The 17,277-nt window shown below is 37.1% G+C and overlaps 2 protein-coding genes across 7 annotated transcripts in view; one reads left to right on the top strand and one right to left on the bottom strand.

Moving 5' to 3' along the window:
* AFG1L (AFG1 like ATPase) overlaps window positions 1–17,277 on the top strand; it is a 182,773-nt gene that overhangs the window by 103,302 nt on the left and 62,194 nt on the right. The gene's annotated exons all lie outside the window — the stretch shown is intronic.
* Window positions 16,548–17,030, bottom strand: LOC308493297 (U1 small nuclear ribonucleoprotein C-like; the record flags this gene model as incomplete). Its single annotated transcript, XM_081039263.1, has 1 exon — window positions 16,548–17,030. Exon 1 carries the CDS (start codon window positions 17,025–17,027, stop codon window positions 16,548–16,550), a length of 480 nt encoding a protein of 159 aa, XP_080895389.1. The 5' UTR covers window positions 17,028–17,030.

The following is a 17,277-nucleotide window of genomic DNA, read 5'->3' as shown; positions in this document are numbered from 1 at the left end:
TGTTTCTTTGACACATGAGATGAATTAGTTTAATTACACGTGGCAATTTTCTTAGCTGGTGATGTAATGTGAAATAAAATTCTCCCTTTCCCCTCCCTGAAAACTCAAACTAATTAATAGAACTTTTAAGCTCTTTGTCATAGGCCACCATGAAGGTCTGCAGAGTAGAACTTTAATCCAATAAACATTTCATTTAGATCATGAAAAGAAAGCGTGAGGAGAAGCTCCTGTATGAGAGGGTGTTACTATGATTCCAACCATGAAGAGATGTGAAGAATTTGCCAAATTAACCAAGAGGTCCTCATATTTAAAGCATAAATGTGTCAAAACTAACAGAATAATTATTTAATTTGCTTGAACTCTATATTGAGAAAACTCTAAAAAGCCACAACTGTTTTCTTCAAAGCCTTCACTGTTGGGCTGGATGGACAGGGCAAAGGGAGGTTGTGAGAAATCCAGATAGCAAATAACACTGGCCGAAGCTGGTCAGAAAAGGGAATAGATAATTAGACGTAATTAGCGTGTATGAATTGTTGTCTCTCTGCCCTTAGCTTGAATAAATTTTGAAGGAAAAACCCTAGTGGTGAAAATCCTTTGATGTAGGAAGAGTCATTGTGGCTTGGCAGCATAAAGGCAGTGTTTTATACTTCTTACATAATGGTTGTGATGCAGAAAGAGTGAAAGGACTCTGCACCCCCCGTCTGCTTTATAGCAAAGACTTTTGGATTCTCTTGAAACAAAATGCATCACAAGTTTTCAGTTGTTAGTAATGAGGTAGCGGACCTCATTATGCTCAGAGGAAGCCATCTTTAGCTTTTGTTTAAATCTTAAAATCAGTTTTTTTCTTTTTGGAAAATCTGTTTTCTTAAATCAACACTTCTTTTCCCCCTTTTTTTTTTGGCGTGTAACTCCAATAAGAGAAAGGAATGATGATCAAAGAAAACTAAAGGGAAGAGTTAAACAAAAATTATGACATAAAAGACCTACATATTTTTGTGTTTTTAATCTCATATGAAAAAGATGCTTGCTACATTCCTTTTTGCCTCAGATCAGTAACATTCTAGTGAGGTTATTTTTATAATACAATGTGTAAGAGAATATTTAGTAAATGACTTTAGATTGGTTTTTGAAAGAACTTATTTTCAAAATGAAATCACATAAAGTAAAATCCTAAATATGTTCTTATTTCACTGTAGTTAAGTTTTTAAATAGAAATTAGTTTGGCTAAAAATATTGCTCCGTAGATTTACCATAAACTTTACTCATTTGAGGGACATAGTGGGAATATAGGTTTGGGAACCTAGCTCTGTGTGGATACTCTGTATCTACTACTGGGAAGACAGGAAATTATTCTTGAGAAAGCATTACATTTATTTTGAAATTTTCTAAGACCTGAAACAATGAATCACCTAAAATAGAGTACCAATTTATTCTGGTGGTTGAATTATGTTCACTTTGACTATCTATATTTTTTTAAAAAAGAGAAATTAGATATTTCAGAACTCTAAAATAAATCATGCATTTTGGTGTGGGGGGGTGCTAAAACAGTTTACATGTTATCTTCAATATCAAAATAGTGTCTGTAAGTAAGTTTTATATTTCTGATAGATTTTCGCCCTCTTCCATCAGCTATTTTGGAATTATATATTTTTAAAAACCTACCCTTCTGAATCTGAAGGGTACTCTGATCTGAATCTGAAGTACTCAGATCTCCTTCTAATTAATATTCTTAACATATTTTAATTATAAGACTTTCTTCAGAAGTCATCAGTGATCCATTCCTTAATGTGTAATCTATGGTCTATTTTTGTAAGTGTCGCTTTACTTTAGTGTATTTTTATTCTGACGTTTTGATTCTGGATAGACTTCTTTCAAACTGCAATGCTCTGAGATACTGTTGGCTACTTAACCCATTTTGCATATTTGCCATTTGTAGAATAAAGTAGCCTTTTATACTTGAAGTTGATTTGAACTCTGAAAGGCAACACCTGAACATCTCACAAAACTGGATAATTATGGCTGATTGTGTTTTTCAGGTATAGGTCACAGGAAATTCATTTGGGGTAAAGTATGTACAAAGCTAAGAAATATGCAGATTTTCTGTTGTAGGATTGTGTAAAAATTATTTACAGTTAATACTTGCATAAAGGTTAGAAAGGTTGATGAAGTGATATTTAGTTTTGCTTTACTATTCACTGCATGTCAGAATGTAATTATGACTGATTCATGAAACTGTCTTAGAAACGAACCATCTTTATTAAAATGCTGATCAAGATAAGAGCTGACAGTAATAAAGAATAGAACATTTTAGTCTTGTTGCTTTTGAATGATTGCTAATTACCCCAGAGGTCATGTATAGTGCTTGGTAGGATTCATTGACATTATTTCTTTTAAGTCTGCTGTTTCAACAACATCTGAGCATGAAGACAAACTGTGCACATCCAACAATAGTTTGGCCAAGTTTTTGAGGCTTCAAGATGTCTAAGAAATCTTTTTCTGCCGTAGTAAATTTAGCTTCCCTCTCTCAAATATTAGGGGTGCTCGGTACAAAATACTTTGTATATTCATTTAGTATTGATCATGTCTGCACTTGCCATTTTTAAGTTGGTGCTAAATAGTATACATATGTTGTGAGACAATGTCCTCTCTGAATATACACACAAACATAAAACTAATAAGAACAAAATGTGGATTGGCACTTAAATTAGAATCCAGAGAAAGGACTTCTTAATGTATAAGCATAATGTACTCTTACTATCAGTGGTTCGTATTCAACTTGTTTTTGTTTTTGTTAAATGTGAACTTTGTAGTTTGTCTGTTAAAGACATGTGGACGTCCTTACAGTGTCTTCCTCAGCCAGTAAGAAATAATGATTACCAGAATTCATTTATTATAAAAGTGTAATTGATTGAATAAACTCTGACAATGTCTAAAGTAACGTAAATCTTTAAAATTCTTAACAACTGAAAGTATAAGAAACCACATTCACATCATACATATTTATGTGGTTTCTATGATATCGCAGAAAACATAACGGGTTAAGAAGGCAGTCTTAGCTCTTTCACTGACTTTGGGCAAGTCTCTTGAACCCGTTTGAGTTGACATTTCTTTCTCATCTGTAAAGGATGGGATTTGACTACAAGATGGCTAAGGCTCTTATTATACTACAAATTTTCAAAATGATTATTTCAGAAGTTTACTTGTAAATTATTTCTTTTGAACTATATAGAGTTCTCTCGCAAACATTGTGCTAAATGTGATGTTACAGCCCTAGGCTAGCCAGTCTACAAAAGCCTAATTGCCCCAAGTAGCACAACTATTATACCTCTGTAAGATAAATAGCAAAGAGCAATATTCAGATTTCAACATGCATTTATTAAGTGCTTGGTCACCAGAGTTCCAGTGATGAGTATTGTCCTGAGGTGAATCCCAGCATCAAGGAAATCAGGATGTTCTATTAGAGGAAATAGATGCCAACAAGTAATTTTAATATAGTATAGAAAACATATTATGATAGGATGAGTAAGGCGTGATTAACTGTGTATTGGCAGATCACAATGCTAACAATTATGTGAAACAGCAATATATTAAATTAAAATCACGAATTTTAAATAAGTTTTCTGTTTTCTGTAACGCTGGTGATAGTGGAGGATGCGTGAATGAAATGGAAATTTATATGCATTCTGAATGGACTCCTGTATGTATCTACAAATTTCAGAGATTGATGAAACTTTTTCTTTATTTAAATGTATCACTGCCATCGCTCTTGGTTTCATAACCATGATTATGATTTCGTTTTGCAGAGGAAGAAAGCTAAAAATGGTTTCAGTGTATGTGGGAGAAGTTACCTGACATACAACTAAATGAGTTATGCATAGTAGGAGCTGACAAATACAGAGCAAAGAATATGTAGAAACTCTTTTTGAGAGGGCAAAGCATAGTAGGAAAGGGACTCTAAGTTATAACCAGAGCTTAAGAGAGCCTGTTTAACAATGAGGAATATACTCATCTATGTGGAAAGCAGAATGCAAACATAGGGTGATACATGTTAAGACATTTTATAATTTGGGGAGTGCCTGTAAATAAGGATAATCATTCAAACTCTTTAACAATTGCTACAGCCTTGACAGACCAATCAGAACAGATACTGGGCTGTGAACAATCAGTCACGCCATACTGGTGTGTGCTAGTGAGTACCAGCCTTGCCTGTAAATAAAAGAGTGTGTGTGTGTAATCAGAGGGTGTTAGAGTTTGAAGGAGCCTTGGAAACATTTATCCCTCCACCTTGTTGTGCAGTGGCGGCAATTGAGGCTCATGCCCAAGGTCATCTTGCCTAAGATTGTCCAGCCAGTGGTAGAGCCAGGTCTAGAACCTAGACTTGCTGCTGTTTGTTGAGAATCCTTTCCACCAAACCATGTTGCATGATGTGTGTGTGTGTATGTGTGTGTGTGTGTGTGTGTGTACAAGCACGTGTGTGTACGTTTTAACATTGCATATTCAGTGTATTTACATATTATAATCTTACTGTCTTTGGGTAGAATTAATTATATTTGCAATTGCTTTTATCAATAAGGAACTCTTTATCTTTTTTTATAAAAGTATAATCTACCTTATTAATCTACCTTTAGTGATACACAATGATAAGTTTAATATAGTGATATCCAAATCTTGTTTTAGCTAATAGCTTAGAATTTACTTTTCAGATCTTTTATCAGAGATAAGAATAAGTTGCAAGAGACTGAATTCATCTTCTTTCTCTTCCTCTTTTCATCTTCGGATAAAAGTGCTAATGAACAGTGAAATGACAAAAAGTTGAGCAAATACAATGAAGAAAGAGAAGAAACAGAGTTTAGAATATTTATAAATGCTCTCCTGGATCTAAAAGTGTTAATGACTAAGTCTCTGAAACTAGATGGGGTGTTTATAAAGCTAAATATTTTGTGGAGGTTTAGTTTTTCTTTATTATTCCAGAAGTTTGTGATTATAGTATGAATGAATCACATGCATTATGGACTTTGTGTATTTATAGTATGGATTTTTTTTTAAGATAAAAAAGTTATTGTTTACCTCTGCTCATTTGTGTAGAAGAAAGACAAATCTTTTTTTTTTTTTTTTATTAATTTTATTGGGGTGACAATTGTTAGTAAATTTACATAGATTTCAGGTGTACAATTCTGTATTACATCGTCTATAAATCCCATTGTGTGTTCACCACCCAGAGTCAGTTCTCCTTCCATCACCATGTATTTGATCCCCTTTACCCTCATCACCCACCCCCCACCCCCTTACCCTCTGGTAACCACTAAATTATTGTCTGTGTCTATGAGTTTTTGTTTCTCATTTGTTTGTCTTGTTCTTTTTGGTTTATATACCACATATCAGTGAAATCATAGGGTTCTCTGCTTTGAAGAAAGACAAATCTTGTGGGTAAATTTACTGATCTGAAAAAATAGATTTTGTGAAGCTGCATATATGGAAGGAAGTTCCTGTCAGTCTGGAGATGTATTGCATAGTTCCTTCAGCAGGAGAAAATGAAAGCTTACAGGAGCTGCAGTTACGCACTTGGTAGCATGGTTATAAAAAAGATTCTTGAAAGGTACACGTATCAACTTTTTTCCAGTCTGTGATATATTAGTCTTATGTTTTTCTTTTCTTTTTTTTTAACATTAGGGATGAGGACTCTGGTTTTCTTGCAGAAAGTAAACAGTAGCAGAATAGAATATTAATTAAAATTCTGTTTGTTATGACAGAGCTGGAAATGTGTAATGGCTGTGATTTCAATAAGACAGCTACCAGCTTTTTCCAAGCACCAGTATTTGGGGACAATATATGGAGTTTTCTACAGTCTTTCCTTTTATAAAATTTCATGAGATAAATGAATGCATGCTAGGTTAAAAAAATACAACCATCACATAAATGTATGTAATACATATCAAAAGCTCTTCCTTCACTTCTTTTCCTTTCCCCATTTCCTCTCACCCCCCATCCCGATCTCATTTTCACTTCCCTCCTCTGGAGTAGCCACTGATAAAAATTTAACATGGAGGAGTGATATCAACATCATGGCTGAATCACACATCTCTTGTTTGTGTGCCCCTCCCCCAAAACAATGTGGCATCCATCCATAGACAACAGTGCCTTTGTGGGAGCTGTTGGATCCAGCACCACACTCCAAGGGATCCGGGAGGAGGCTCGCCCACCCACATGTCAGGTAATATGCATACAGCCCTTGGCCTGTGAATCAGCTCCAGCCCCTCTTAGCCATGGTCTAGGAGATCCTGGAAAACCCACTATCACACACACAATCACCCTAGGGTGAGAGAGCCTTTGTGGATGTCCAGGTTTCTGGTGGAAAGGTTCCAGCACACTGTTGGAGCAAAAAACAATAATGAGTTTGGACACACTGGAGAGGGTCAGAGGAACATCTGCATTAGTCATCCCCAAGGCAGCACAGCTGAGGGCTAAGAGAGATCTTCCTGCCCTGTGATTTCTCCCACAGGGGAAAGTAAGAGCATGTGAGTAATCACTTGGCTTCCCCAGCTGTGCAGGGTGCTGCCAAAGTGGCTCATTTCTCTTTTGCACCACCCAGAGTACTGACTCATGAGTTGTATGACTGGTAGGTGGGAAGAGGCTGGGAGAGCAGCAGATAGGACTGTTAGAGGACATTAAAGCGAACTGCTTCATGGAGACCATCAAGAAACCCACCCATTAGCCACTGGGGACACCTTGCCCACAGCTTCCCCCACTTGGCCAAAGGGCATCCTCAGCCCTGTGCACACCTCTCACTCACATGCTCTCCAGCTGGTACCCTGTGTATGCTTCTGATGGCAGTGGTGAGAGTGAGCTTTGGCACATGGCTAGTGAACATGCTCTGGACCAGGGACAGACCACAAACTTGAGCTTTACTGTCACCTTTGGGAAAACAAAAGGGAAGCTGTCAGCACTTGGCCTGGTACATTGCACGATCAAAAGAAGGCATATAAGCTTAAGAATTCTGCCATAAGAGGGAACAAGAATTGTGGATCAGGTGTGTCCATAGAAGGTCTGATAAAGCCTCAGAATTCCTACAGGGCTGATGGAAGGTATTTCTCTTCTGAAAGCAATTAGTAAAGACTGGAGGAGGGGACTGTTACTTCAAATGTGAAGATAGCAATGCAACACTTCAAGGAACATGAAAAATCAAGGAAACAGCACTGCAATAATCTTCTAATAACCAACCCAAGAACATGGAGATCTGCAATTTACCCCATAAAGAATTCAAATAGCTGTTTTAAGGAAACTCAGAGGCTACTAGGAAATACAGAAGGACAATTCAACAAAATCAGGAAAACAACAAATAAAATGAAAAGCTTAACGAAAAGATATAAATCATAAAAAAGAATCAAACAGAAATTCTGAAGCTGAAAACTACAATGAATGAAATGAAAAACAATGCAATAGAACATCAATATCATCATCCTTGCTCAAGAAGATTGAGCAAGGGACTCAAGATTGAAGACAGGGACTTTAAAATTATCCAGTCAGAGAAGAACAAAGAAAAATGAATGAAAAAGAGTGAAGAAAGCCTACATAACCTGTGGGATACCATCAACAGAAACAATCTGTGAATTACTGGGGTTCCAGAAGGAGAAGAGAGTGAAAGGGGACAGAGAGTTTATTTAAGGAAATAATAACAAAGAACTTCCCAAATCTGGAGAGAGGTTTAGATACTAAGGTCATGAAGCTTATAGATCATCAAGCAAACTCAACTTAAGAGAGAATCTTAAAAGCAGCAAGAGAAAAGAAACTTGTAACTTATGAGGGGCCCCCATAAGACAGTCCACAGATTTCTCAGCAGAGATTTAGCGTGGAAAGAGTGAGATGATATATTCAAAGTGCTGAAATTAAAAAAAAAAAAAAGTCCTGCCTACCAAGAATACTCTATCCAGCAAAGTTATCCTTCAGAAATATATGAGGTCTGACAATTAAGTTTCGACTTACACCATGCACTTACACTGGCAGCACTGTACATACAACTCGGTAGGGTTTCATAACCTTGGTATACCAGTGTCTCACAGCTGTGTTCCTGTCTATATGGGGCGGTGTCTTGCTGAATGGCATTCATTATTGTTGTTGTGTGTTTTTGTGTGTCATTGTGAGAATGTCTGAACTTGAATTAGAGCAACGAACAAACATTGAATTTCTGGTTACACTTGGCAAGAATGTAAGTGAAATCAGGGACATGTTAGTCCAAGTTTATGGGGATAATGCCATGAAGAAAATGGCAGTGTACAAATGGATTAAACATTTTCCTGAGAGGGGAGAATGTGTAACTGATGAAGAGAGGTCAGGGTGGCCAGTAACGAACAGAACAGATGAAAACATTGCAAAAATTCATTGAATTGTGAGTCTAAATCGTCAACTGTGACTGAAAAGCATAGCAGACCAAGTAAACATCGATATAGAAACAGTTAGGAAAATCTTGGCATGAGAAAGGTGTGTGCAAAAATGGTCCGGAAGGAACTCTTGCATCACGACACCACCAGCTCACATGGCACTGTCTATGAGGGAGTTTTTATTTTTATTTTATTTCATTTATTTTTTTTACAGTTTTCTCTTTGAACTCTTTTATTTTTTTATTAGTTTCAGGTGTACAAAACAATGTAATAGTTAAACATTTATCATTTATATCCCTCACACAGTGACAACCCCCCACCCCAATCTACTACCCCTCTGACATCACATACAGCCATTACATTTCCACTGCATCTATTCCTAATAATGCTGTACTCCACTTCTTGTAAGTATATATATATAAATATATATATTTATTGAGCCACTGGGGCTCAATATAGTTATTTATATTTAATATATATATTAAATTTATATATATAGTTACAAGAAGTGGAGTACATATATATACACACACACATATAATATTGTATATATTTATATATATAAATATATAAATATATTTATATATAGTTACAAGAAGTGGAGTACATATATATACTATATATATATGTATATATATATATATATATATACACACACACACACATATAATATTGTAGTTGACATTCATTATTGTTCAGCTTCAGCTTCAGGTGTACAGTGCTGTGGTCAGACATTGTCTATGAAGGAGTTTTTAGCCAGTAAACAAATAACTGTATTTGAAGACCCTCCCTACTCACCTAATCTGGCCTCAATGACTTCTTTCGGGAAGATAAAGGAAATATTGAGAGGAAGACATTTTGATGACATTCAGGACACCAAGGGTAATACGACGACAGCTCCGATGGCCATTCCAGAAAATGAGTTCAATAATTGCTTTGAAGGGTGGACTAGGCGGTGGCATCGGTGCATAGCTTCCCAAGGGAAGTACTTCGAAGGTGACTGTAGTGATATTCAGCAATGAGGCACGTAGCACTTTTTCTAGGATGAGTTCACAAGCTTAGGTGTCAGACCTCATATCTGCATACCCATGTTTATGCAGCATTATTCACAATATCCAAGACATGGAAACAACCTAAGTATCCATTGATGGATGAATGGATAAAGAAGATGTGTTATGTCTATACAATGGAATATTTTCCAGCCATAAGGAGGAAATTCTGCCATTTGTGACAAAATAGATGGACCTTGAGGGCATTATGCTAAGTGAAATAAATCTGACAGAAAAAGACAAATGCCATAGGAAATCACTCATGTGGAATCTATAAAAACCGAACTCATAGAAACAGAGTAGATTGGTGGTTGCCAGGGCTGGGGAGTGGGGCAAGTGGGGGAGATGTTGGTTGAAGGGTATAAACTTTCATTTATGAAGTAACTAAATGCTGGGGATATAATGTACAACAGATTATATGTACAGATTTTGGTTATTATGCTGTATTAATACTGCATTGTAGACTAAAAGTTGCTAAATGAGTAGATTTTAAATGTTCTTATCACAAATAAAAGAAGTGGTAATTATATGATGTGTGGAGATGTTAACCAATCTACTGTACAATCATTTTGCAATGTATTAAGTGTATCAGTTGTATACCTTATTCAATGTTATGTGTCAATTATACCTCAATAAAGATGGAAAAAATTAATGTGTATCTTTTCAAGTATTCTTCTGTGCATTTATATGCATAGATATCTCTATATATGCCTAAACGTATAGTTTTGTTTTATAAATTAACAGTGTACTAGTTTCATCTTAATCTGAGTTGTGCTTTAATCCCTTGGAGATATCCTGGGGATATTTTGATATCAGATATAACTATGTTATTCTTCTAAATGGCTGCTTTGATTTTTAAATAATCTGCTATTTTTGTATACTTAAGTTTATCCTAGTTTTTTACTTTTCAAATAATGCTTTAAAGAAAACCTGTCTACAAATGTATTTTTAGTCACATGAGTCAATGTTTCTGTAGGATAGACTCCTAGAAATGGAATTTCAAAGGTTCTGTGCAATTAAAACTTTGGTAGGTTTTTTGTCAAATTACTCTTTACTTGTATATTCGCTAACATTGAAAATTAAATGGTGAAAGTGACTTTACAAATAGCAAGATAATATTTTTTAAAGAAGCTATATTAATCCTTCTAGAACACAGTACGGTGTAAATAAATGACAAGAAATCATGTAGAGTTGAGGTATGATGCTCTGGGAATTTTGTCGGATGTTGCTTGTACATATTGAATCAGCAACAGGTTATTGTTAAATCATAATTACCAAAATATTTACAGGTGGTGGAATTTTTGAACTTTTGTTTTATGTCTTATTCTGAACATAGAAGGTATGTGTTGTGCCGAAGAGCACATGGTCTGCAGACCTGAGTTCAGGTCTTCTGTCCCCTAGGAGCTAAATAACCCTAGACAAGTAGAGATCAGAATATATGGTCTTTATGAACCATAAGTCAATAATCCTGTCTTCAAAGGTTGTTGTAAAAATTAAGTGCTTAATAAATGGTAGCTATTATTTTTATTCTGTGACAGTTTATGAAGATAATAATTAAACATTTATCTTCTGGATTAAATGGCAGTGGGATACCTTCTGTATAACAAATAGAAAACACAAAAACTGTGTAGCATCTTATGGCTCACCATGGCTTACCACTTTTCTAATGAACAGAAGCATCTTTTCGTATAAATATTAGGATTCTTTGTTTTGTTTTCCAACCCTCTGCCAAAACCATTTGATAGTATAAAGACCAGACTTCATTCTGACTTACTCAGCATCTAGGCACTTTGCTATTTAGGATGCAAATTGGTATCATACATCATCCAAATTAATTAAGTATTATCAGGAAGCCACTATGTTAACGGCACCCAAGGTGGACAAAGTCAGTGTAGATTCTTGTTCTCCACAAGTTCCTACTTCCTGATAGCCTAAAGATGAGAAATACCATATTTGACTAGAGTCCAAATATCTTCTAGAAGTCAGTATGTTTAAGATAAAGAATACGGAAGAGAAAGTAAGCCACTGGCATTCTGAACAAGACCTCTAGTAACACAGTAGCAGTTGCCACAGGCAGATGTTTCAGCTCTCCTGATAGCTGGTGACGGTGGTAGTGTGTTTGGAGGGCCACGCATGGTTCCATCTCAGACAGAGACCCTACAACTGTTGTGCTGGGCTTCAGTGCTGAGTTTGATCAGGTGTGCCACCAGATGCCGGTGCTTTGCCTTTTTATTTTTTTTAGAGCTACTTTGAAAATAATTTTAGTGACATATCCAGAAAGTCATTATTTCAGAGGAATGTTCCAAATCATAGTGGTGCTCAAAAGATGAGGAAGTAACCTCATTTACAATTTGAGATGTGAGTTGAAAACCTAACTCTATAAACTTATGGTCATCTGATGTGAAATGGTGAAATCTTTTACTGTACCAGTTTGTAGTAGCTCATCACCCAGGTCTTTTCCTATCCTTTCTGTACATTCCCATAGTTTGTTTTTTTCTCTAGGCAAATTTGTTCCAAGCTCTCTTCATCTGATCATACTACTCCAGCTTCAGGACGTTTCTCCAGCCCACATTAAGTTTATCAATCCTTTGTTTCCTTAGTACTTTATTTTTTCACTTTGGTCATTCAAATAGTTCTTGACATCTCATATGCTTTTATGTCTTTTATCCCCATTGTAGACTAATGGTGATTTCCTTTTCATCTCATTTTTTCCAGACACAAACAGGAAAGGAATCGATGCTACCAATCTCTGGCTCTGTGATTCTATGATCGGAAACACTAGCCCTGGGTGGTCTCATGGCTTTAATTACCACCCGTGGTGGACATTGTGGTTATTTTCCCAGAATCCATTTCATCTTTCTGCTATTGTGTAGTAGCCATGTGATTTGGAAGGAACTTGTCAGAGATGGGGCTCATGGTTTTCAACCCTGACTGCCCATTAGAATCACCTAAGGAGCTTAAAACAAAACAGACAAAATCGGCCAACCAGCCCTTCCCTGTAAAAATGTCTGAGTGGGGTCTGGGCATCGGTACGTTCCAAGTAGTCCCCAGCTCAAGCTAATGTGCAACCAGTGTTGAGAACCACTGGTCTACCAACCATGAAGGTGTTTCCACCTTCCCTGCCCCTTGCATTGATTTAGGAAACTCAAACCTGAGCCACTTGGTTTGTGCCATTCCCTAGGCTACGTGAATTGGTTGTGGGGGGTAGAACGAGCCTAATCAGCACAGCTCAGGACTTTTGTTTTATGGATGTGGAAATGTTCTGTTTCATCTCTTTGTCGTGAGGAAACCCTGCCTTGGGATGAAACTCTTACCCTGGCTGAGCTTCCTGTCGCAGCAGATGCTACCAAATTCTCTCTCCTGGACCACACTTTAGTTAGCCTCCTCTGAGCCCTGCTCTCTACTAGGCCTCAGCTTTGGCCTACCACGTCCATGTTTGTTCATGCTGAGTTCAGTTTTAGCAAGAATCCTGCTACGTCAGTTCCCGTTTTGTCATAAAAGCTCCTTAGGAAAGGCACAGTACTGATTGCCTTATCCCTGTAGTTCCTACTGTATTGCCTCACACCAAGCTCTGCGCATAGATGATTTTGTTAATTATTCGTTCAGTTGATAAATGGTCACTGAGCATTTACCATGTACTGTGTTCTGGATACTGTGCTAGGTGCTGGGATCACGGAGACGAACATCAGACATGGTCTTTGTCTCATAGCACTTACAGGCTTGAAACCCATGTCTGTTTCTATTATTTCAGTCCCTGTAGGAAACCTTCCAGTCCGGAAGCTCTGTGGCCTCTCTGGAGCTCTATGAATTGTGAATTTACTGTGTCTTCCCTCCCACCTGTGGCTGCACAGAACGTCAGATTTGTGGCTCACCTTACAAGCAAGTGTGTATAGGTGTGCCTTTTAGCTTGAGTCCTGGCTTTTTAAAAAAATCTCACAATTGTTCTTTACTCTTTTACCATTTTTAAAAATGCCTTCCTGGATGCTTATTAATGGAACAAGAATATTAGCTATTGTAATAGTTTGCTAGGGCTGCCATAACCAAGTAGCACACACTGGGTGTCTTAAACAGCAGAAATGTAGTTTTTCACGGTTCTTGAAGCTTGGAGTCCAAGGTCAAGGTGTTGACCAGGTTGATTTCTTCTCAGACGCCTCCCCTTGCCTTGCAGATGGCTGGCTGTCTTCTCCCTCTGTCTTTACATGCTTCTTCATCTGTGCATACTGTCACCTCTTTAGAGCGTTTTCTCCATATACAGTCACATCCTGAGGTACTGGGGTTAGCACTGCAACATATGAACTTGCAGGGGACAATTCAGCCCACAGCAGTGATTAAAAAAAATTACCCTCCCTCATACATTTCCTCAACTGTAAAATGGGGATTAAAAAACGATTCCCTTTCTCTGTGTATGATTATTGTGAGGATTATCTGAGATAAATTCAAGTCAGTTGCCTAACACAATTGAGTCAATAATAGGCATTTTGCAGTCATTAAATATGTTCTTCTTCTGCTTTTTGGGAAGGGGAGAGAAATTCTGAAACTGCTTGATTAAAAAGAAGGGATACAGATCTTAACTACTAAGGTGATAGTGTGTAGGTATTTTATTTTATGGAGGAATATTGGGAAACAGTGTGTTTCCAGGGCCCATCAGCTCTGTCATTGTTCAATCTAGTTGTGGAGGGCGCAGCTCATCTCCAAGTCCAGTGGCCCGTTTTCAATGTTTAGTTGCAGGGGGCTCAGCCCACTACCCCCTGCAGGAATTGAACCGGCAACTTTGTTGGGAGCTCGCGTTCTAACCAACTGAGCCGTCTGGCTGCCCCTCTATCAGTGGTGGATACGATACAACAATCAATAAATTACTGCTATACACAACATGTGGATGGGTGAATGTCACAAACATAAAGGAACCCACTCACAGAAGAGTGCAAACTGTATGATTCCACTTACATAAAACTCTCCAAACAGGCAAAATTCTATGGTGCTAGAATCAGGATATTGGTTACCTTTGGAGAGGTAGAAGAGGATACTAGGGGACTTCAGAGGTGATAGTAATGTTCTGTTTCTTGATTGAGCTGGACACTTACAATTTGTGTACTTTTCTGTATTTATATTATACTTAAATTATAAAAAGCTTAAAATGTGAAGAAGTTTATGTATTGAATTTTTATATATCATTGCTTAAGTTTAAAAGTAATAGCACATGATTATTTTAAATGAGATGGAAGCAATTATCTTAGAATACATAGCTGCTTCAGTATGTATTAATATATCTGAATGTATACCTGCCTCCAAAAAAAAAAGGACACACCCACTGAGTCTCCCACTGTTTTTTTTTTTTTTTTGGTTTAGTATCTTTCTTGTACTCTTGCTTGTCATTTAATTACAGAATTGTATTCTTAGCAAACAATATAGTACCATATGCAGTATAGCTTTCCTGTATTTAAATCTAAAGTTACTTCTCTTATAGAACTTCTAAGATATCAAAAATAATTAAGCTTAGAACTATGTGTATAATATAACATCTCTCTCTCTCACCCTCTCTCTCTCTCTCTTTCTATCATCTATCTATCTAGCATCTCTATACGTATAGGAAAAACTTGAAAGATATAAGCTACAAGCAAACTTTTTTTCTGAGAAGGGGATAGATTTTTGTGACTTTCATACTTTTAATATTTTAATTTGTTTACAAGGAGCATTTAAGATACAATTTATCTTTAAAAAGATAAATTTTTAAAGAATTAAGTAAAAAGATAGATCTTAGTTCTTTAAACATTTTATTTCTTAGAACTAGAAAGTCTCGACCACTTTTTCCTTTTATACTTACTTATTAAAAATTTATAAAACCAATGTTGAATACTGCCAAGAAAAACTCCATTGTAATTCTTTAAATTCCTATTTAATATAATCACTTAAAGACATAAAACTTTGATTTATGTTGCTTTGTTCTCTTTTTCCAAATTTTCTATAGTAAGCAATATTACTTTTATAATAAAGAGTATTTAAGGTAGGCACATCTTTTTAAACATGTATTGGGGTGACTTTCATTAATAACATTATGTAAGTTTCAGGTGTACTATTCCATAAAACGTCACTTGTGTATTGCATTGCGTGCTCACCACCTAGAGTCTACTCTCCTATCACCATGTAGTTGACCCTGTTCACCCTCTTTTACCTTCCCCCTCCGCCCTTACTCTCTGGTAACCACCATAGAGTTGTCTGTGTCTATGAGGTTTTTGTGTTTGTTTTGTTTCTCTGTTGCTTTCTGTTTTATATCCCACATGTGAGTGAAATCATGTGTCTTGTCCTTTTCTATCTGACTTATTTCACTTAGCGTGATATTCTCAAGATCCTTCCATGTTGTTGCAAATGGCAGTATTTCATCTTTTCTTATGGCTGAGTAGTATTCCATTGTGTATATATGTACCACATTTTCTTTATCCAATCATCTATCGCATGACACTTAGGTTGTCTCCATATCTTGGCCACCATGAATAATGCTGCAGTGAACACAGGGGTGCATATGAGTACATATATCTTTATGGATAAATGTTTTAAAAATTTTCAAGTAGATACACAGAAGAAGGATTGCTGGGTCATATGGTAGCTCTATTCTTAATTTGTTGAGGAACCTCCATACTATTTTCCATAGTGGCTGCACCAATTTACGTTCCCACCAGCAGTGTGTGAGGGGTTTTTGTTCCCCACAACCTCTCCAGCATTTGTTATTTCTTGTCTTGTTGAAAATAGCCATTCTAACAGGTGTGATCTGGTATATCATTGTGGTTTTGATACGCATTTCCTAATAGCTAGTGAAGTTGAGCATTTTTTCATATATCTGTTGGCCATTTTTATGTCTTCTTGGGAGGAGTGTCTGTTCAGGTCCTCTGCCCATTTTTTTTTTTTTAACTAAAAGAGTTGACAATTTTATTTTCACATTTCACAATACAAATGAAAATTGCTTTTTTTGTCCCACTACACCCTTCCAAAACTATTCTCTTTGATAGGAAAGGGGGAGCGAGTCTTCCTTGTCATGCTGTTAGGAAACACCCAGAGTCTCAGCACCATGATCTCCTGGCGAAATAGAACAAGTTATACAGAACTGTTAGAAAGAGGCTCCCCTCTTTCCTTATCTGTCTGGTCGAGTCATTCCTGGCCGAATGGGTACCATCATGGGACGGGCAGGAGGTCTCATCATTGGGGGCCCTGACATCATTGGCATGTGGCCTCCCCTAGGCAGCCTCATTCCAGGAGCAGGTCCCACAGGCATCATCCCAGGAGGAGGAGGGCCCATCATTGGCATCATGGGAGGGCCCCCCATGTGGGGTACTGGCATCATACCTGGGCGAGAAGGACCCGGGAGGCTGGGGGGAGGTGGGATCATTGCCCCCGCAGGAGGAGGAGCAGAGAATGGAGTAGGAGGTATCTTTCCTTGCTGAAATGCTGCGGTTGTTTTGTCAATCAGACTCTGAGCCTGCTCTTCCATCCATTTCTGATAGTAGTCTTTCACGTTCTCTTTGTGTTTCCTACCACTGCAGTGTGTCTTTCTCACAGATGGAGAGTCATGAGTGAGGTATGTATCGCAGTAGTCACAGTAAAACATAGGCATGTTGCTGCGCAAGATGTTGGCCACTCCCTCTGCCCATTTTTTAATTGGATTGTTTTTGTTGTTGAGTTGTATGAGTCTTTTGTATATTTTGGATATTAGCTTCTTATTGGAGGTGTTGTTTACAAATATCTTCTCCTACTTTGTTGGTTGTCTATTTGTTTTAATGATGGTTTCTTTTCCTGTGTCAAAACTTTTTAGTTTGATATAGTCCCATTCATTTATTTTTGCTTTTACTTCCCTTGCCTTTGGA

Source organism: Rhinolophus hipposideros (assembly GCF_964194185.1).
Source record: "Rhinolophus hipposideros genome assembly, chromosome: 3".
NCBI lineage: Eukaryota > Metazoa > Chordata > Mammalia > Chiroptera > Rhinolophidae > Rhinolophus > Rhinolophus hipposideros.
Note: the sequence above shows the minus strand (reverse complement) of the source record. Positions and strands in the feature narration are given on the sequence as shown.